The sequence below is a fragment of the Balaenoptera physalus genome, assembly GCF_965194825.1.
Source record: "Balaenoptera physalus genome assembly, chromosome: 2".
Classification (NCBI taxonomy): Eukaryota; Metazoa; Chordata; class Mammalia; order Artiodactyla; family Balaenopteridae; genus Balaenoptera; species Balaenoptera physalus.
Window position 1 is genome coordinate 117,127,123 of NC_138883.1, and position 22,866 is coordinate 117,149,988.

Consider the following 22,866-nt stretch of genomic DNA (forward strand, 5'->3'; position numbering starts at 1 on the left):
GAAAGCTTCCTAGAAGAGTTGATATATGAAAGAGGACTTGGAATTTACCAGGCATACACATTCTAATCAGAGGGCACAGCTTGAGCAAAAGCATGGAGGCGTGAAAAAGCATGGGATAACTAAGGAGCTAGAAGCTATGTGATAGTGCTGCAGGGTTTCGGGTGGCAGTATTGGAGATGAGCCTTGGAAAGTAGACGGAGGCTAGAGTAAGATGGATCTGATAGGCCATGTTTTGACATTTCCCTGTAGACAATTGGCCTCACTGATGGGATTGAAGGAGGACATGTGTTTTGAATCATCTTTATGATGGCTATAAGGAAAATGGACAGGAGGAATGTCAGAGCAGAACAGGAAACCCAAGAAGGGTGAGTTGTCACTGTGTTCACACCATATCTTTTTAAAGTTTTGGTCCTATTTTAGCCTTTGTATTTCTAGACTGAGAAATGTCAATATTAGTAAACCCAGTGTTTTTAGTATCTTGGATCTTACAGAAACTGATAATATGTTTACAACGTGCTGGGGTTGAACATTCTACTGAGTATGCTTGTGACCACTCAGCCACCCCAAGGGCTGAGGAAATCAGCATCTCAGCTTCACCTGTAACCCAGTGGAGATACTCTTCGTGCCTCAGCAGCACTCAGAGTCTAGCTGTATTGGAAACAGATGAAGTAATAATAAGCAAGTTCAACTAGAGTAGAGCAGGAAGCCAAGCTTTGGCCTCCTGACTTGTGTTATACCTTCTTTTCCTCTAATTCATCCATGCTGCCTCTTGGAGCTGTGCTTTAGGAGAATTACTCTCTCAGGACATAGAAAAATGAGCAAATAGTTCATAATGGCCGATCAAGGAAGCTGCAGATACTCAGGGCTGACCCCCTGGAAGAAAATCATGTTTCCTCATAAAGTATCTTTCAGTACCAAAGTCAGAGGAAGAAAAATGAACTATGTAGTTCGTAGATTACTTTCTACATTGATATGGTCCACCTCATTGCATTCATAGTTGTTGAAGTATCTCTGGAATCTGGCACATGTAGCGACAGGGAATTTGGGTAATCTATGAAAGTAAACTAGTGAGTGAGTGGTAAAGCTAGGCACACAAAAAGTTCAATTCTTTTGAGTTGTGGCTGAACTATTCTACTTGCCATGGTTACCCTTTCTTTCTCTTAGAGTTTTTGTGTTGGCGAAAAAGGATTGGGCAGTAATGTTATTTTTAATTTGCTATTTGGTGTATGAATAATACATTTAAAATAAAATCTAAACATCTTTGAGCTCATTTTAGGGTCCAAAGCATTGATGAAAATAACAGCACATGGCAATCCTCAGGAAAATGTCTTCCTTCCGTGTGCCGTCACACACTTCCAGTGGATTCCTTTTGCATTATATCATATTGAATTATATTACAACATTTCCTTCTTGCCATTAACTTTACAATCCAATTATTAAAGGAATCCTCTGATTTTTCTCCCTTAATGTTTGCTTCACTGTGATTAAAAGAGCTAAACTGAACATTTTGAAGATATCCGTCAAGTTGGCTGAAATAGTAAAAGTTGTATGTCCTCACCTCATTTTTGTCTTCAGAGCACCACATCTAAGACTGAGAAAGGAATGTATGCTGTTGGTAACCTTATACTTCTTATTTGTCTTGCTGAGACTGTCAACACAGTAGCCAAACAACTGTAATAATTTCTAGAAGGCATTTGTGCCATTGACATTTGGCATATTATGAACTACACCAAACCCCTCAGATCATTTCATATGAGTCTGAAAGTGGCTGTCAGGCAATAAATGCTCTCAATTGTTACTGAGTTGGGCTAGGTTTGTATTCTACTTACAAATTTCCATCTGGTGTTTCCACTTGTGTTTGAATCAGGGCAAAGATACATTTGGACTCTTAAAATTCGTTCCGTATTTCTTTTAATCAATACAAATCAAAGGCAGCCTCAGAAATGCTTAGCTGTCAATATGTCCAGCCAAGTCACAAGTAAATGTTGTGGCTTCTGAAGGTTGCGTTTTCTCAAGGAAGCACTATTCAGGCATATTTGCTACCTCAATTAGTCTGATTTAGTGGTTCAGTCGGTGAGCTAAAGCCTCTGGCAGTCAGCCGAGTAATTTGATTTCTAAGCTGCTAGTAAGGGACTAAAACTATCCAAAACGATGACTCCATCGTCCTGAAAGCAGACGTACAGATCTTGACATTCTTGGTGGCTTAACTGTCAGGGAAATGTGGTAGTCTTTGATTCCGTTTTCATCTAGGATCAGTACCCCTCAGTGTCACGTGCCTGGAGAGTGTGACTTTGACCATCAATTCCCTAAGAATGTTGGGAGGTGACAGGACGGATGTTCCTTTTGGAAAGTCAGTTCCCTGAAGTGATTCTTTTTCTTCTCTAACTACCTTTATCTGGCAAAAGGTACAAGCTGACAGTCCTGGAGATAGCACTGCAGGGCATGTTTTAGAAGGGGAGTAGGTTATTCTCAAAGGCTATCAATCTAGTCTCTTTTCCTCTCACTTCATCCAGAGGCCATGAAACTAATTGGCTGCTGCCCAGATATGTGCTCTGGAAAAGTGGTCACATTGTGACCAGACCACCTATGACCTCGATCCAGTGGGAGAATTGGTGGAAAAAGAGGTGAGGGGAATGGGACCTAGTTAACCTAAACTAATGTATTGTATTCTTCCCTCTCTTAGTTCTCTGATGAACTGATCTGACCAATATAACATCAAAAACAATTATTTATCACCTTGAGAAATTGGAAAGCTATCTCACTTGCATTCCTGCTTCAACAGTGAATCTCAGCTGGTTACAAAGGTATATATTATATTAGCTAGGAATCTTTTGATTGCAAGTATTGTTGAACAACTCTAGGTGCAGAGATGCAGCTGTACCTCAGAAACACCAGAAACTGAGGACTTGGATGACATTCACCTATTCATTGTTGCTGAGCTTCTGTATATCAGCTTCATTCTCTCTTGCTGGACACATGCTGAAAAATATGGCCTTGGACAGTTTCTGGTTTTAGAATTTTAGACTCTAAACCACCAGAAAGAAACTAGACTCATTCTTTCAGGATTCAAGTCAAAGAGTCCCTTATGGACTCCATTTAGGTCAGGTACACATACATGAACCAATCAAATATGGCCAGTGCATTAGGGTGCCATGATTGGCCAATCTCAGGTGAGCTGTCTATGTGAAGCCCAGTCAGCTGTGGCCAGGAAATAGGGTCACACTGAACTAACATGGTAGCACCAAGTGCTTGGAAGAGAATGGGTGAATGACAAGCACTCCCACAAGTGTCCACTATACAAAGCTAAAACAAAAAGGATAAAATTTAAAAATAAAAGCAAAGCAAAGATATATTAGGCATAAATAAACATAAAGAAAGTAAAATTCAAAGCCAAAGCCATTCAGTAAAGAGTCTAATGTTATTTTGATAAGAGGTGTATTTCAAAATAAAAACATAACAGTAATAAATCCTAAAACATCAAATAACATATTATCAAGAACACAGAGTAAAACCTGTTAGAAAGAGAAGGGAAAATGAATTATATATCTATAAAACCAAAGAGATTCCATTAAAAAGCTATTTGAATTGGTAAAAAGAGTTCAATAAAATGATAGGATTAGATAAATACACAAAAATCAATAGGTAGCCTGTGTAACAGCAATAATGTATTAAAATGTGATGAAAAAGGAAATATCATTCCTAATGGCATCAAAAATGCAAAAATGATAGGGAGCAGAGTGGGATGAATATTTGATCAAATTAGTATAAAATTTACTTAGAAGAAAAACCATAAAGAAAACAAAAATATATACTAAAGGTAAGCATAATGAGGGAGAATTAGCCGGGCCAGATATTAGAATGTCTTACACTTGCATAGTTAAAACAGTGTGGTATTAACTCAAAATAGACGGATAAAGGAACAAGGTAAATAACCTTGAAACAGATCCTGATGTACTTAAAATGTTAATACTGTATATGATAAATGTAACCGCACAAATCAATGTATGAGGAAAATATCATTCAGCAAAGAGTGTTGGGACAAATGGTGGTTATGGAAAGAGAAAGCAGCACACCACCAAAATTGAGTCAATCAAGAATCTGGAAATGTTATTTGCAGCAAATATGATAAAAGTTAATTTTGTGCTCTTTAAAATCATTCAAATCAACAAGAAATCCAAATAAGCAAAGATTATAAAATAGTGTAAAAACTCAATGATGCCACTGCAAAGGTGGGAATACAGATTGCCATAACCCTTTGGAATGTAATTGAGTATGTATCAAGAATATGAAAATATCCACACTTCTTGACGCAGTAAATCTTTCACTGGTAAATTATCGTGACAAAATAATTTGAAGAAGTTGAAAGTACTGTAAATTAGTCTACTCACTGCAGCATTATTTGTGCTAACTGCGCTCTATAAAATAGCAGCCCTGTCATCTTCTAGCCCCCTTTCCCTGTTTTATTTTTATGGCATTTATTATCATCTGACTTTTGTTTTTTGCCAGTCTTCCCCCACTAGAATGTAAGCCCCGTGAGAATGTGCCTACTTTCTTTTTTTTTTTTTATAATAAATTTATGTATTTATTTATCTTTGGCTGCATTGGGTCTTTGTTGCTGCGCGTGGGGGGCTTTCTCTAGTTGCGGCGAGCGGGGGCTACTCTTTGTTGCGGTGCGCGGGCCTCTCATTGCGGGGGCGTCTCCTGTTGCGGAGCACAGGCTCTCTGCTCTCGGCGCACGGGCTTCAGTAGTTGTGGTTCACAGACTCTAGAGCACAGCCTCAGTAGTTGTGGCGCATGGGCTTAGTTGCTCCGCGGCATGTGGGATCTTCCTGGACCAGGGCTCGGACCCTTGTCCCCTGCATTGGCAGGCAGATTCTTAACCACTGCACCACCAGGGAAGTCCCTGCCTACTTTCTTTACTACTGTATTTCCAGGCTCCAGAACCCTGCCCAGCACATAGTAGGAAGTTGATAAATATTTGTGGAATGAATGAACAACTCCAAATGTCCAACAATAAGAAATGGTTTAGATAATCATGATTTACCTACCTAATATAATATTGTGAAGCTATTACCTACATTTTTAAGAATAATAATGTATAACATGGGGAAGTATTTATGATGAAATAATAAGTTTAAGAGAGCAGGGTACATATGTAAGGATAACGAATTTTCCTACGCTAGTTTCCTACAAAATTAGAAACTAGTTTAAGAAAGTACATATAGAAAAGCTTATAAAGTTTCTTTTTCTATATATGTTATGATTACAAATATAGAAAAAGAAACTTTGTGTAGAGAAATAAAAATGGAAGGAGATACAGCTAAACCTTCAGAATGGTGTGGGAAAAGGGAATACAGGTGATTTTCCTCTTCTATTTACTTTTGACATTTTCAGGTGTTCCATAAGATGCATTTCTTTAATATTGGAAAATATGATAAATGCAACACCAAAAGGGACAGTTTTTAAAATCACCAATGATAAGAGGGTATGATTTCAAATGAAAACAATGACAAGCAGGAAAAAGAGAGGAGAAAAAGCAAAAGTGCTAAAAATAAGGAATTATAAGAGAACGTTTTGATTTATTTTAGTATAATTATATAAGTTTGGGCTTAAGCATATGAAAATCTATAAAGCTGATTATACTTTGAGTCACTGCTTACTTCTGTTACCTAATTACATCACCACCCTTAAGTTCCTCCTATACAGAAAGTCACTGAGTGACTTCTCAAAAATACAGATTCCTAGGTCCCACCCCTGGGAGTTTCTAATTCAAGAGGATTGGGGTGAGGTCTAGGAATCTGTGTTTGTTTAAACACAGTCCCTGGGTGACTCTGTGTTTGAGACTACCTGACCTAAGTGGCAGGGAGGCTTTCCCTCCTAGGAGCAGCACCCTTGAACTTCTGGGGTGGAGGAACCTCTCTTACATTTGCCCTTGGGTCACTACTGCTCCTGCAGTGTTGCCCCAGCTGCTATAGTTCTTGGTTGTCCACCTGAAGGTGTGTGTGAGGGATCTAGAACCCTCATGCGAGGAGCCAACAGACTGGCCCTCCTCTGGCCCTTGGGCCTCCACCTACTGACCCAAACACCAAAGGCTGTGTCAGGCTGGGCTGCGCTCCTCACAACACACAGACCTCAACATGATACATCGGCTCAGTGTCGCCACTGAGTCAGAACCCCTCATCCTAATGGTCATTGTCCTGCAGGCTTATTTTAAAATGTTCTGTGCTTCCTCCTCATTGATGCAAGCTCTCAGTGCCGACCCTCCATCCTAACCATTTCCTCTGTTCCCCTGGAAGTCCCACTGGATGGTAAACAAATGCCTCCATTCCCCCATTCTCTGCACAGGGACTCCCTCTATCTCCTGCTTTATTTGAAAGCTGACTGTCTCTCCTGAGGCCACTTCTGTGGACCTCATTTGTTCAGATCTCAAGTGACCAGGAGGTGGTGTTAATATTCACCTGGGCCTCCACTGTCATTTCTCAACATTTTGCTTATGTTTTGGGGCAAAAACAAAAAATCCCAAGCAAAACAGGAATTCTGTTTGATTTTGAGAATCATGGCATCCAGGCAGCCAGTTCACGGGTCTTTTTTTTTTTTTTTTTGGTCATCTAATGACTGACATCTGAGTCACTTTTCAAATATCTTATGTGTAGAGTGGCTTGCACTCTTTCTCTCCACTCCACGCCTAGCATCCTGGGTGACCTCATTGGCCTTGTGGATGACCCATCTCTTGGCGACACTGCCTCTGCTCTCCTCCTTCTCCCTCCCCACCACCTTCAACACCTAGGAGGAGATTGCATGGCAACATGCAGGGCAGGAAAAGACCAATACAGAATAACATTCCCATTGATTCCTTCCTCCCATTGAAACCTGGAAAGAGGCAACTCTCTTTTGTTTCCCAATTAGTGGTAAGGTTGGGGGTGTCTTCTGTGTGGGAGTTTCTCAGCTCAGGATGGCCCAGCAGGGCTGAGAAAAAGGGACCAAAACACAGGTGACCCTTATATAGAACATAAGCTAAAGGAATAAATAAGCTTCTTGGGGTTTTTAATGTTGCCTACTTCAGCTTCCTAGTGTTGGAGAGCTGTCTGTGCACGTGCCGGGGGTTATAACTTGGAATAAGGAGCCTGGTAATCTCTGCTTGAGTCACTGCTTAATTCTGTTATCTAATTACATCACCACCTCTGGTAATCTCTTTTTTTGGCCACTTCAAATCTTTTGTGGAAAGCAGCTTGGTATGTGTGTGTGTGTTTATCATATGCAAGCTCAACGCAGGCAACTGGATGGAGCTGAGTCCAGAGCAGTAAGAAAGAAACTCCCAACACTTCCAACACATATGAGTAATGCACCCCAAGGCAATGCACCGAAGACTACTATCTAAAAGTTTCTCGGTTTCCTTAACTCTTCTGAAACAGTAAACTTCTAGTGTTGAATACATAATCTTCTCTTTTATGCTCCTGCTTCCTTTCTCATACATAGTGCATTTACTCTTCAGTTTTCTTGAGTGTTCCAATTCCTGGACACTCTCCTTTTATCTTAGTCATTCTGCCCATTTTCGATTTATTTCCTTCCCTATGTAGACTAAACCACATGATTTACCACTTCAATAAATTCACTTTTCAGAATCCTTGAGTGCCTCAGTCCCTTGTCCTTTTGCTTCTTCACCTACTCCTAGAAACTGGGTCATTGCAACCATCTACCATCTCTCTTCTTACCATGCATTGCCTGATGGAGAAAAATCACAAATATATTATTACTACTGATAATTTCAGCTGGGCTCATATATGTATATAGTTCTTTCTCTTAAACCCTTCTGTGACTCTTTCAAACATTTACCACTCTCCTCAAACACCCTACCACAACCCTTCTCTTCTTGCAGCAGATGGCCTTGTTGCCTACTTCACGGAGAATATTAAGACACTCAAGGACAAATTTTGTATCTTCTTACAACCCTATTTGCCTATACCCATCTTTGCCTCCTTCTTTTCTGGCTCTTCCCATCCAAGCAAATCCCTTGACCTATATCTAAATTCCCTTCCATAATTAAAAAAATCTTTATATCAACATCAAGTATCTATTCCTTAGACAAATGTTTATTAAACACCAGGTACCAGGCTGGGCAATTGAGGTATAGCGACAAATAAAACCCAGCTGCCATAATGCCTATTGAATTGTTTGGCACCTCTTTTCCATGAATTGCACATTCCTCCTTTATTTATTTGGTTACAATGGGAGCTGTCATATTACTCCCTGAATGATTTGGAGTGCGCATCTAAACCAAGATTGTCAATCAATCCTTTCACTGGGAAATTTGTAATTGGGACTGACAGTCAGCATCACACGGCAACAGAGTAACTTGGAAGTTGATGGTAGTGGCCGTTTTCTGTGATGTGGACCAAGACACGCAGAAAGCCATTCTGCAACAAGAGTGAAGCTGAGGCAGATTCAGAGATATGTACAGAGGCAAGGCACTTTCCAAAAGAAGACTTTCTGGGTTCTTTAAGGTGCTCTAGGCTCTGGTTCTATTCCTGAGGTCCGGCTGCATCCTTGCTCTAAGATTCCAGGGTTCTTCCATTAAAATTTCTTTCTGCTTAAGATAGTATGTTGTTTTAGGTTTTTGTTACTTGCAATCAAAAAGCAAGATCCTGTCATTCTTACTGGAAAGCTGGACTGCCTTGTTTTGTGACTGCTGTCTGTTGGAACCCAACCATGTATACTTTGAGGATAGAATTTTAGAGGACTGGGTAGCGAATGTCAGAATACTGCCTCTTATTTTCAGTCTTCATTAAGGTGTCATGAGAAGGGAACATGCTCAAATACAGCTGAAAGCTGCCTGGAAACCACAAGGCCTGGGTGTAACTCTGTTCTCTGAAGTCCTTTTTGCCTATTACCAGTTGCCTGAGACTACTGAGGTCAGATAATCACGGGCTTTACTGAATTACAGCTGCCAAATTATCTACTATGCTGTTTCTACAGCTATCAATTATTCCCTTTCTCTCTTGAATCTTCAACACTTCCCGCTATATTTGCTCCTTATATTAGCATTGAAGTCCACAGCCCTCTCAACAAAATCCTAGATTTCACAACTCTTTCTTCCTCCTTCTTCTTCCTTGAAGAAGTTGTTCATACTCAGTGACAAGCTGTAGCAATCAGGTGGCCTTACTCTCTGCTGTAACTGCACTTACTAAGGTTGTCCATGACCACCTTATCACCAAATTCAATGGGTGTTTTTCAGGTCTTACCTTGACCTCTCAGGAGCACATGACACTACTGACTGCTCCTGTATTCCTGAAACACTTTCTTTCCTTGGCTTTTGTGATACTATATGCCTCTGGTTTTCTTTTACATGTCTGTTTCTTTGCAAGTTCCTCTTTCTGTTCTATACTTTAAACATATTGGTGTTCCTTGGGTTTGGTCCTAGTCCTCAATCCTCCTTTCTGTCCTCAACTTTCCTGGGACAATCTCAACCACTTTCTTGGCATTACCATACATACCTGAATATAAGACCAACACCTGCCTTCTTCCAGCACACAATAATCTCTTGAGGGAGTCACCTTATTTTCTGACCCTTAAAAAGTCCTTGAATAACAAAATGCTCTTTGGGGGAATAAACATTAGCATGCAATGATCTCATTCAATGTTCATATAGAAGTCACCTGACAGAATTGGTAAGAAAGGAAAGAAGGAAATTTAACACAGATTTAGAAATTAGTTCTAGAGAAATTCCTTCACATTTGCAAATATTTGATGTCCTTGTAAACAAGCCTTTGAAAGATGATATGGCAGATGATATGATAGTGAATACGATTACAGGATGAATGATATAATGTGATTAGATACAGCGGCCTGGAATAAAATTCCCAGTGACAACACCACATATAGGGTCAAAAACTTAGGTGGAAGTGAAGATGACTGTCCTTAAGAACTATGTCAGAGATTCAAAATGTGACCCTGGTGATCATAAATCACTGTGAGGAGTTTCAATAAAATTATTTTAAAAATTACATTTTATATAATATGTAACTTAAAGTATTTAAGTATAATTAAATTAATACAATGAACATTATAAGTAGATCCTTGATTATTTCATCTATATCTCTAAAAATTTATACATGCAAGTTGACCACAAAGTTGTATTAGGTGGATGGATTTTATTTGGGAAAATGGAGTCTCTCCCTGTATTCAAAGGCACCTTATATCTGGGAATATATGGTATAAACTGATGACTCACCTCTCTCTCTGGCCCAGTTCTCCCTGCTAAACTACAGATGCAAATAACAGTTTACTGATATTTCTCCTCAAATATCACATAGACAACTTAAACTTGTCCAAAGTTAAACTCACAGTGCCTCCAATCTACTCCTCTTCCTTGGTCCCTTCTCAGTGAACGTCACCACCTTCATTCAGTGGCCCAAGCTGAAATCTATCACCCATGTCGCCTCTCTCCCACACACCCCTGTGGTTTCTATCTCTTAAATCTCTCTCTTATCTGTTCGCTTCTCTTAATTCCCTCTGTTTTACTCCAGGCCACCCACATTTCCTCCCCAGACTACTGTTAACAAAAATCTAAACTGGTTTTCTTGGTCTTGTCTCCTTTTACCCTACACTCCTTGAAGCAGCCTGAGTAATCCTTCTAAAATGCAAATCTGATGTCAATTCCCACTGCAGGGGTAGTCAAGTCCTTCTCTTCTTCTTCCACATTCGTCTCAGTTTAGAGACTCATGCTGCTTCTCTAATTCCCCAGCCCTCCTCCTCTTTCCTCCCTAGCGCCCCCCCCCCACAATTTAGTGAGATTAGATGCTCTTACTATGTTTTCCCACACTCCTTATCTTTCCCTACCATAACACTCTTCACACTTCTTTGTTATAATTGTTTATCTTTCCTGCTAGGCCGGGAACCTTGTCTATCTGGCTCACCATTGCATTCCCCTAAGAGAGGGCAGGACCTGAGACATACGAAGTGCATTATAAATATTAAACGAAAGAAGCAATAATTTTTTTATCCCAGTACCCAGCATATCTGGCAAATAAGAGGTCCTCAGTAATATTTGTTGAGTCAATAGATTGTTGTTGAACTGAAGATGTGTGATTAACTAAAGCAATGTGTAACAAGCAAAATTAATACCGTGAAGGCTTTGTCCTTAAGGAGCACATATCCTTCTTAACTGGGCTTAATTAGAGATGGCTCCCTAGAACAGGTGGCTTTTGGAAGAGAAAGGGAGAAATAAACATTCTTACCTAGTGGAATGTAAAGAGCAAATGTAAAAATGTCAATATCTATGCAGAAGAAAATCATGTTCTTAAGACCTGGGTAATTCCTAGTTTAAAACTGCTGTGACTTGGGAGTGTTCTGTACTGGAATCTACTTGTCAGGGAGCTAGCTTTCTTCTCTACCTTGGATACTGGGATTCAGCCAGGGAATCAGCTGCAGAATCTAATTACTGCCAGCAATTAAACACTGAACTATATTGCCTCTCTAAAGTTGGAAAATAAGCCTTTCACTATAGAGAATAAGACTCTTACCAAGTTTTATATTCATAGGCTTTATTAATTTTTATATTATAGTACTTAGAATAAATTTCACAAGAATATTTGCTCTAGTTATTTTTGGCCTGCACTTTGATAACTTACACTAACACAATGGCCAGTCTGTTTTCTTTGCTGTAAAAGTTTCTTTGTGCACTATTCCTTGAACATGGGTCTCACGTTCTAACTTTACTTAGATGAAAAAAAGTGTTAATTTCATGAATGGTTTAATATCACTTTGTAGATTAATAGTTTAGACTACATAAAAATACGTTGGCTAGCCGTATAAATGTGGATTGATGTATTAGTTGGAAATCTTGTTTGGAGAATGAAAATGATAAATAAGGTGCCTAAGAAAATGTTTTCTCAGATATGCCTTACTAAAGAAAGGAGAGATTAATTACTCCAAATGATGATTTTTAAAGGGAATGTCTACAATGTCAGTTACGTTGAAACAAGGTGAAGGATCTGAATTCAAGTGTGTGTCTGGGTTACTTTACAATCTCACTCTTGAACTGTTATAAAATCTGTAATTTTTAATCTGGGGCTTCATTTATTAGTGGTTTATTAGAGAGGGTTTTGTTAAAACTGTGATTTAAGCACAAGCCAGCAATATACGATTCGGTCACCCTACTTTACAGAAGGTGCTTTAAACTTCTGATTTAACCCTGATACACACAGTGGACTGATAAATTAACTAGAGAGTTCACAAAGGTCATACATGAAAATCAATCTGATTACTTTATTAGCCACAACTCATTTATTTTTCAAACTTGGAGATAAATGCAAGTTTCCTTTTCAAAGTCACATTATGCATTTTATACTTATGATACAATGAAAATTTTCCAGACTTAGAAAAGATGACTGAATATTAACATTTGCCAGGCAATTTACAGTTTCCAAAGAGCTTTCTCATTAATTACCTCAGAAAACTGAATAATGATGTGATTATTAAAGGTTAATTAAGCAAATACTTGTGAAGTAATTGGGAGGTAATCTATTTCTAACGTAACTGGTCAATCAGGGGTATTTAGGAAATATTTTTGCTGGTTAACAAGTCTAACCAAAACAAAAAGATATTTAAATTGTTTCCCTAGTGGAAAACAATAAGGCTGTGTTTGCTCTTTTAAGCGTCAATTGTTTCAAAGGGTTCCTGATTCCACCGTTTTGATGGTCTGAGAGGTTTTATGAGGATTCTGAGCTTGTCCCTCCCAATGTTACCGCAAACCTCACACTGCTTTCTGCCACTTGAGAATAAAAGAAAATAACTGAAGAAAGTAATTACGAGAAGGCACAGAGGGCTGTGGAAGTCAGAGAGAGAACTAGCCACCTACTTGCGGAAAGCAACACATTTTGGTTATTGGGTATACGGAACAGTGAATAAAAATCCAACTCATATTAACAATCAAACATGACTCTCCAAGTGCATAACCAACACAACAAAATTTTCTCAAAATATTTTCCATGGGTGTAACTTATAAGATTTTCAGTATTCTCATCAGCAGTATAACTCCAAACTGTTTTCTCCTAACTTTGGGTAGCCTGGGTGCTGCCTCACGATTACCAAGTGGTTTAAAATCACATCCCTCCTGCTCCCGCTTTACCAGCGAAGAGACGTTATTTCCAGGTACGAAAATGCGAGGTGGCCCGCAAAAGTAGAGGTAAAAGGTCTCAGTTACAGCCCGAGGATCAGCCCTGGGGAGTCATGGGGCTCGGCTTAGATCACCGCACTGGCTGGTGGAATGGACACCCGGCACCTTTGTCTGCGCCCTGGTTCCCTGGACCCGAGCGGAGAGCCGCGGGTGGGGGGGCGGATCCAGCGGTCCGGGCGGACCCGGCACTGTCCTGGGTAAGCTCGCGGCGAGGGCGGCCCGGCCGGGAAGCGGGAGGTCAGCGGCGGGGCGGCGGGCCCCCTCCCACGGGAGCCGCGCCAGGTCCCAGCAAGAGCCGGGAGGGATCGCTATTGTTTTTGGCTGGCACGTAAGTCCCCACGCCGACCCTCTGCGCACCCAGGTTTCCTCCCGGAGGCCATTCGGCTTCCTCTGAGGCCCTATATAGGGGCCCTGGGCCCAAGCTGAAAGAGGTGCGCGCCTGCTCCGGCCTCCCGGACAAGCCCGGGCTCGGAGCGCCTCTCGCCCTCAGGTCTCCGTAGCCAGAGGCGTCTGGAGAGGTGAGGCGGGGGGAATTTCTCCCCGGTGCGAGGAGGCCAGGAGGAGGAGGAGGAGGAGGATCCGCTTCTCCGGGGTTTCCCTGACGCCAGCAGCAGCGCTCGACGCGCGCTCCCCGCGCCTGTCCCCGGCTCCGGGGAGAAGGGGGAGGGGAGCATGCCCGCCGCCGCGGCCCGCGAGGCGGCAGCCGGGATTGGAGCGGGGGCGGGCAGCGCGCGGAGCCGAGGGGGTGTGGGCGAGGGAGGCGCGCGCCTGCGCGTGCGCGGGGGTGCGCGCTCCGGGTCCCCGCCCCCCACTACTGCCGCCCGTGGTCTCCGCCCCCCTTGCGCTGCTGTGTGGAGCCGGAGTCGGCGGTGGGTGGCGGCGCCTGGAACCTGGAGAAGGACCCACCTCCCCGCCCCGGAATGTAGTGACTCCCCGCTCTCCGCTCTCCTCCTCTCTCCTCCCCGCTGCAGGAGGGAGGCGCCCCCGAGTCTCCCCTCCCGCGAGAGGGGCCGCGCGGGCCGGGCCGGGCCGGGCTGGAGCAGCGGCGGCGGCGGCGGCCGCGGGAGCCTAGCCTGCAGCGAGGGACCGGCTGAGGCGCGCGGGAGGGAAGGAGGCGAGGGCTCCGCCGCGCTGCCGCCGCCGCCGCTCGCGGGGAAGAGATGGCGGCGGAGCGGAGAGCCCGGCGACTCCTCAGCACCTCCTCCTTCTGGCTCTGCTGCCTGCTGCTGCTCGAGCGCCGGGCGTCGGGCGCCGCGGCCGCCAGGAGCGGCTCCCCGCCGCAGTTCCCAGGTAAGCGGCGGCCGCGGGGTGCGGGCCCGGGAGGCGCGGGGTGGGGGCGGGGGCGCGGCACCGGCACCGGCGGCGGCCGCTGCGGTGTTTTTGTTTAGGATCCAGAAGGAAACGTGTAGGAACTTCTCTGCCTCGTCTCGGGTTGCCGAGGAGAAAGGGGGTCGCGCAGGGTAGAGAGTGAAGTGGGCAGGCGGGGGCGCTGCCGGGGGAGGGGCGGCCGTGGGGGCGCATCGGGGGCTCCGGGCTACAGTTCTGCGCTTTGTACCCGGAGGCAGGTTCACCCCTCGCCTCCCTCCCCTCCCCCAGGCTCATCCCACTTGTAAGAGTGGGACATTCTTGTGCTCACACAAGCACCAGTAGAGGCCACTACACACCTCATTAAATAAACAATCGTACGGCCAATTCATTAATTTTCAGGAAAGGAAGCGGGAGGGGGGCTTGAACTCCGCATTCCCTGGCCAGGGATTTCCCAGCTGAAGTCTCAGGGAAGCGCTGGTTGATCTCGAGGGACTCCTCGTGCAGGATTTGTAGCCCCGAGGCTGTGGAAGAGAGAGGGTGTCCGAGGGACACGATTGTCCCCTCATAACCGGTGGTGTTGACTTAACGATGAGGGCGCCTTGGAGAACAGCTCCAAGTGACTCTATCTGTTAGTGTTTCCGTTATGAAAATGCTTGTTCTTTCCTGGGAATTACAACTATACAGCCTGTTAACCGCTCTTAACCTAGGGAATTGTCTAAGCATCGGATTTTAAGTACTTGTACGTTGTTTTCAAGTGGGAATATTTAAGTATATTTAGCCGCAAAAGCCATTTTCAGGTTTTCTATATCATAGATTATTGAAGTCACCTGCATTCCTATTTATTTAAGGGGACCAATTAACAAAACTCCAAACCTGCCTGTAAGGACCTTACAGTGTAATTGAGGAGCGGGACACACTCAGCAAATGAAGGACAAATTAGCATGTAATCTGTTTAAATTGTTTGACCAAGGTGGTGTATCATAAAACTTGACAACTTTCACCTACTTGCATGAGATCTGAAATTTCTGTATTTGAAAGTCATCTTGTCAGGCACAGTAGCAGCTTCTACTCACTAAACCATTACTTGTTTTTCACTGGTTTATATTTAAAATCACACTGCAATGTAATTTGGCTGATAAAAGCTTTCTTTTGATACTTACAGAGTATATGTAGCACACGGCTTTTGCCAGTGTTAAATGCTTTAACCCTGAAGTACCAATGGGTATTATCAAAACAGCCACATAAACAATAGTGTTTTAGTATCACACTTGCACTTGCACATTCAGCCTAGAGTACACATGTTGGTCCTGAAATGTAGGTAACTGATCCAACCCTTTCTATTCTTGTGGATAGGCAAGAAAAATGTAACTATCTTGGAAGACTCTTATTTAATTTTACATGTAAAATTTTATATGTAGTTCATCCTATTATGTATGTGTTACTGCTTAAAGTTTTGTCAATAATTTTGTAAGTGCTAGTAATTATAGATTAATAAAAATAATAAGTCTGTTAGGAAGTCATAACATCTGTCTCAACATTAATTCTTATTTAATTAGTTTTATTTTGTGCTGATGAGAGATGTAAAGCATGGCTGAAATGTGCACTTTGCCTTCATGGAGTTTGCCGTCTGGTGTGTGGGTAGGAAAGATAGCCATTTAGCCACTAATTATATAGTAATTAAGTTGTTGTGATAAGCACTACTGAGGAGAAGAGTAGGTTTTGAGAAAGCGTATACTGCAGGGACCTAACCTAGACTGGGTGTCAGGGTGTCTCAGAAGTGAGATCTGAGTAGGAGTGGAGGTGAGGAGAGTCACAGCTAATTAGTGGTATGGTTGGGTCTAGAGCACGGATCTTCTGATCCTGTGCAGAGTGCTTTCCACAAACCATTCTGCCTCACTGCAAAAGGGAAAGGAATAACTGCAGCAAGGAAGGGTTGGTCAGTTCTTTCGCAAGCTGCAGAGACATCAAGGGGATTGAGAAGGGAGTAAGTAGCAATGGAACAAGCTGTTTCAATAAATCAGATGTCATTCGTAACTGGTTTAATTTTTTAATTTCTGTAGAGGGGTAGCTGAGATACCTTTCTGTAGGGGATTACAGTGAATAGGTGGTAGGGTATGGAGATATTTGGTAGTAAAAGGAGAACAATAGGATGTGGGACAACAGGATAAATGGGGTGTTTTTCCAACATTGGGTAGACATGAGGAGGTGGAGGAAAGAGAGAAGGACTGGTGATAGAAAATGGTCAGCAGTGGCAGAGGGTTGGAAATGATTAGGCACACAGTCTGGCTTTAGGAAGCAAGGAGGGGCAGATTACTGAAAGGATATGCAGGGACCTAGGGAAAGATGACATGACAAAACCACCCGTGCATTGCAGGTCTTCTCTAATCAGAGTGAACAGGTTAAGGAATGGTGCTCAGGTGGGATTGGGATGCCAGAATGGAGAACGTTAGGCAGGCAATGTGAGAGCTTATTTGAAATCAGTTTGAAGTAGACTAGATCAGCTATTTCTACCATTTCAGCCTCAATTTTTTGTATCCCAAGAGCAGAAATAGTGAAAAGTTTTAATCCAGTATTGGTTGCTTCTGCGTTACATGAAATATGTAGAAATTGTTTTTTAAAACTTTTCTTAGAATAATCAAATATCCAATTCTCTGATCAGATTGCAAAAGAACATTTGATGTCCTAATGATGCTGAGGCTAGCCTTGACCTAGACTTCAGAGGTGTACTATAGAGGTCATGTAGCTATACTTCTCATTTAAGGTAAGAATCCTCTTGTCAACATCCGGCATAGGTGACTCTGTCTGCCTGAATCATTAACTTGATGATGTGATTCATTACCTCACAAGGTAGTCTATTCCTGTTTTGAATAACTTCTTTTAGTAAACTTTGCTTTATGTAGTACATTTAACTTTAATTTTCACCTTCCCCACCTTCTTGAATTTTTTTTATCTTCTCCTGCCTTTTTTTGGCGTCACCCTATCTCCTGATTCATCTCATACTCCTCTGATCAATTCTTCATTTGTTTTCAGGTTTTTCTTTCATCTTCTCGTCAAATATTGGTATCTAAGGTTGATCTCATTCTGTATACTTTACTTGGGTTCAGTTGCTACTGTCAGCTAATGACTCTCCTAGTCCACTCTGCTTCACGTGTCACTCTGTAGCTTCACTGAAGAGGTACCTTGCATTACACAGGACCAAAGGTAAACTCATCTTTGTACCTCTTCCCTCATCCCCTCTCTCCAGACAATAACAAACCAATTTCTGGTCCAGGACTCTCACATTGTTTGAATGATTGCATGGACTTGTCTTCCTTTGTTACCCACCTTGGACATCACTGTTCATCACTCAACCAAGTTGAGATCTAGAAGTCATCCTGGACTCTCCTCCTTCCCTCTTTCCCATAGCCAGTAGTTCTCCTTGATTTTTTTTTTACCTCCTAGACATTTCTCGAATCATCATCACTCCACCTAGAGTAACAATAGTGGCTCTGTAATTCAACTCTTTATCTCCGCTGTTAGCCTCTAGAAGTCTGTCCTCCTGCTAGAATGAACTTTCTTATATATTTTTCTGAGCATGCCACTCTGCTACTTATAAACTCTTAATTAGTGTTCTATAGCTTGAGTGTTGGAGTCTGAACTTCTTGGCATGAAGATTGTGAGGCCTTTTGTGTTCCTTACTACAGGCCTCCCACACTCCCAGCTTAAAGCCTCATCTCTTGGCACTTCTAATGTGTACCTGGTGCTCCACCACTCCAGGTTAACTGCAGAGCTTCAGGTCTCCAGGCCTTTGCACATGCTGTTCTTTCTTCCTGTTTTTTTGTTTGTTTGTTTTTTTAATAAATTTATTTATTTTTGGCTGCATTGGGTCTTTGTTGCTGCGCTTGGACTTTCTCTAGTTGCGGCCAGCGGGGGCTCATCTTTGTTGCAGTGCACGGGCTTCTCATTGCGGTGGCTTCTCTTGTTGTGGAGCACGGGCTCTAGGCGTGCAGGCTTCAGTAGTTGTGGCACACGGGCTCAGTAGTTGTGGCACACGGGCTTAGTTGCTCTGTGGCATGTGGGATCTTCCCGGACCAGGGTTTGAACCTGTGTCCCCTGCATTGGCAGACGGATTCTTAACCACTGCGCCCCCAGAGAAGTCCCTTTCTTCCTGTTAATGCCACTTCCCACCTACTCATCTGTTCAGTGCATTTTTTTCTCCTAGCCCCCTCCCCCAAAGAGAGTTGGAGTCATCATTCTCTGTGTGCCCATAGCTTTCCGAGTCCTTTTCAACTTGTGTTACTTATTTCTTGTCTCCTCTACTAGTCTGACCCTCTTGAGGATTCGGACTTTTCTTACGTGGTGTAGAACAAGCATCTAGCACAGAGTAGATCCCCATTAATTGTTTATTGAATGAATATTGAATTTCTTTTAACTCCCGGGCCTTACAGCACAAATCTGATTCCTTTATATGATGGTCCTTCACAGGTCTGAGGACAAAATTTGTGTGTGTGTGTGTGTGTGTGTGTGTGTGTGTGTGTGTTGCTCTCTCCTTTCTAAATTAATCATCCTAATTCCTTCAGCCACTCTTCATCTTACTTAGTTTTTGACCTTTTGTGAGTTTGGTCATCGTCTTCTGGATATGCTGCAATTTTAATATTTATTAGTTTTGTCATCTTTGGAAGGATCAGTGATCATACTAATTGATCTGTAAACAGAGACCGATGCCCTGCTTTGCCTGCCTAACAGGATGAAGTATAAAGGAGTTCATAGATTTTCAGGATGAATGTTCAAAGGAGATAAGAAATGTGACCGCTTTTAGTAAACCATATGAAAGTTAATATGTAGAATGGTGAAAAAAGACTTAGGATATGGAGGCAGAGGATTTGGATGTGACTCATGGTTCTACACATTTCCATATATCTGTTGGGGGCTATAGGCAGGCAAGAATAATACCTTGCTTACCTAACTGAGTTGTCAGAAGAATGAAATGTAAAATTGCTTATAAACTGTAAAGTACAGTGTCTGTATAGAATGGTTTTAATGTTTTTTTGTGAACTTAAAAATATAGTATAATTCTATTAAATTTTTTGAAAGTGTAGTTTTTTTTCCAGCAATTGATCATTGTTGGTTTCTTCTTTACGAGTTTTCTCTATGCTAATATAAAATATAGGGGTAACATTAATCTCATTATGTGGAAGCTCTGTTTATCTATTTCATAGTCTTTCTTGCCAAACCCTTCATTTTATTACTGACTTTTGTGTGGTTGGGAGGTATTTACCATGCCATTGGTAGGCATTTTGGCTTCTAGGTAAAATTGCATCAACAATAAGAGAACAGTCAGTGGCAATGACTATAGGTAAGATATTGACCCAGAGAGCTAATGAGGTGAGGAAAAGTCTTGTGTTTATGATTTTTAAAAATTGACTTTGTCATGGGACACAAGCCAGTGAAAGATGATATTAAAATATAACCCCAGTTTTGGATTTGTTTAGAATCAAAGGAGTTTTTTGACTAAAAATTTTGGAAACAGACAAAAAATTTCATTTAGACCCACTGGTATAATTTTGGTATATTTCTTTCTAGTGACTGTCTATATGGCACATCATTTTTATGTTGTAATCATGGTGTATGTACAACCTTATATGTACATTATTCCATTTTTCTTTGTTGCCGCACTATCTTTAAATCATCAATTAAAAAAAGTTATTTTTAAATACTTAAATACATGTTTGTTTGAAGTAAAAAGAAAGTACATAAAGTAAAACTTCCTCCAACAAATTCCTTTTTTAACCCATAAATAACCACTGTTAATACTTTTCCTTCTGTATTTACATATGTGTGTATAGTTTTATTTTTTACACATAAGCAGGATCATACTACTTATTGTTTTTCAACTTGTTTTTCACTTAACAATGCATTGGAGATCTTTCCATGCCACTGAATACAGATTTTCCTATAATCATTATTTAAAATGTCTGTATACTATTCCAGTGAATGAATATAATATTAATAGTGGCCAATAAAAGTAGTATTTATTGAATACTCACTGAGCTGTAGGCACTGTACCACTCTCTATTACATGCGTTTAATCCTTTATACATCCTTGTGAGGAAGATGGTAACATCTCCCCATTCTACAGTTGAGGTAACTGAGTGTCAAATATTAAGTGACTTGTCATAGGCCTCACAGCTCTCATGTGGAAAAGTCGGCATTCAAATCCAGTCCTTTACAGGTCGAAAGCCTGTACTCTTTATTATACTGCATACTGCTGCTAACAATTATTCTCCTTTTATGGATGTTGACGTTGTTTTCAGTATTTTGCTCTAATAAAGAATGCTGTAATGAACATCTTCCCACATGTAGTCTTTCCTTCCGTATTTTGGATTCCCTTGTATAGGATTGTTGGTGAAAAGATAATTTGTGTGTGTATGTGGGAGTCAGGGTTCCATTTATTTTAGAAGAATAATGATACCATTGAGTAATACCATTCATTGACCAGTACTTTTACAATTTCTTCAAGATATTTTCATCTTTAATTGTGACCTTAAGCCCATTATTTTAAAATGCAGGTCCCATAGCTTCTCCGTTTCATCTGTTAACTGAAGGAATTAATTAATAATAGGAAATCTCAAAGGTCCCTTCTATCTCCAAGTTTCTGTAACTCTGAAGTCTATAAAATTGAGTGGTAGATTCATCTCAGCTAAATGACTTCTGTTAAGTTTTGTGTTTGAACACTGATCATTTCTGTTCTTTGATTCAAGAATTACCTTTTGTCATTCTCTAAAGCCCAAGTTACTATGCATCTTTTTTTTTTTCTAGTGTGAAGTCGGATATGATTGGGAAAATCTTTTAAGTTGCCTGTAAATGATCATGTATGATTTTATTTTATATGTGTAAAAATAGCTTTAGGGCTGATTTCAAGAAATAAGCTTCAGTGTTAAGCAATTGTGAGATATTTTAAGTTGCAGTACTACTTGAAATATTAGATACTTACTCTCAGGCTTATAATGGATGTAAAGTAAACTGGCAAGGTTACTGATCTAGCTGATATTTTGATTCTGCCTTCGACTTCCTTATGTAAAGAAAGGAGAGAGAGAGGGAGTGAGTGGTTTTATATGTCCTATTTTACTAAAATCAGTACTTGAGTTCTTCTTGTTAAGGAGTTAGCAGTTGGGCAGTCTGAATTTCAGATTGCGTCTTTGCTTTTCCTATTAAAAAGAACCATGAGAAATAACCTCCTGTTAAAAATTTGTTATTGAAGAATAGTTGATTTACAAGGTTGTGTTAATTTTTGGTGTACAGCAAAGTGGTTTAGTTATACATATATATTCTTTTTCACGTTCTTTTCCGTTATGGTTTATTATAGGATACCCTGTGCTATATAGTAGGACCTTGTTGTTTATCTATTTTATGTATAGTAGTTTGTATCTGCTAATCCCAAACTCCTAATTTATCCCTTCCCATCCCCTTTCCCCTTTAGTAACCATAGTTTGTTTTCTATGTCTGTGAGTCTGTTTCTGTTTTGTAAATAGGTTCATTTGTGTCATATTTTAGATTCCACATATAAGTGATATTATATGTTATTTGTTTTTGTCTTTCTGATTTACTTCACTTAATATGATAATCTCTAGGTCCATCCATGTTGCTGCGGATAGCATTAAGAAATAACTTCCTTTTAATTTGTTTTATGGCAAGAATGTTCACATTTAATTTTGTAGTCAGATAGTTCTTGTGTAGCCAAAACTAGAAATTTAGGTAATTTTGACTAGTTGCAAATATGTTATCTTTGAGGTATAATTATGCACAAAGCCATGCACTGTGGAGATACTAAGATGAATTGGACAAGTTTTCTATCCTTGGTCTAATGGCAGAGATAATAACTTAATTTGGAGAGAGAAAGTGTAATTACTGCTGTAGGTGGAGAAACAAATTCTGGAATCATTGTGTTAACTATTAATCAAGTGATTGTACTACTTTTCTCATAATTTTGGTTCTATGTCTTTAGAGTAGTCCCAACTTAGTTTTAACAGGTCAGTAGACTAGAACTCTCAGAGGGAGTTATTTTTCATTTCCTCTATGTGAAATGATTACTGGAATGTTTGAATATATGAGAATGCTAATAATGGAGCCATCTGGGGGTGCAGCTACTTCCATGTCTTCAGGAAATCCGGAGATTGATCGTACAGGTTTTCAGGATTTATTACTGGTCAGTAATAGCCAGTAAAACTTAACTGAGGAGTCCTGAGCAGAGTGAATTTTTAAAGTGATACCACATGGAAACTGAATACAGAACATTTGTTTTTCAGGTGCAAAGTAAATGAGTAAAAAAAAAATTTACCAGGATATATCTTTATATGTAAGTTCTAGTTAAGATGATAGTGTTATCATATACAAATTCAGGGAAT

At 41.0% G+C, this 22,866-nt stretch overlaps 1 protein-coding gene across 11 annotated transcripts in view; it reads left to right on the top strand.

Moving 5' to 3' along the window:
• The first annotated feature begins 13,397 nt into the window (after positions 1 to 13,397).
• The window catches only part of NEO1 (neogenin 1), a 247,610-nt gene continuing 238,141 nt past the window's right edge, over positions 13,398 to 22,866 (top strand). For 4 of the 11 annotated variants that reach the window (XM_082443643.1, XM_082443647.1, XM_082443649.1 and 1 more), the window contains exon 1: positions 13,986 to 14,464. In XM_082443643.1, the coding sequence (XP_082299769.1) occupies positions 14,335 to 14,464 (130 nt within the window). In that variant the 5' untranslated portion in view covers positions 13,986 to 14,334. Of the gene's footprint in view, positions 13,503 to 13,982; positions 14,465 to 22,866 lie in introns of those variants that run through there. The other 7 variants (XM_082443652.1, XM_082443650.1, XM_082443645.1 and 4 more) reach the window with 5 other exon arrangements.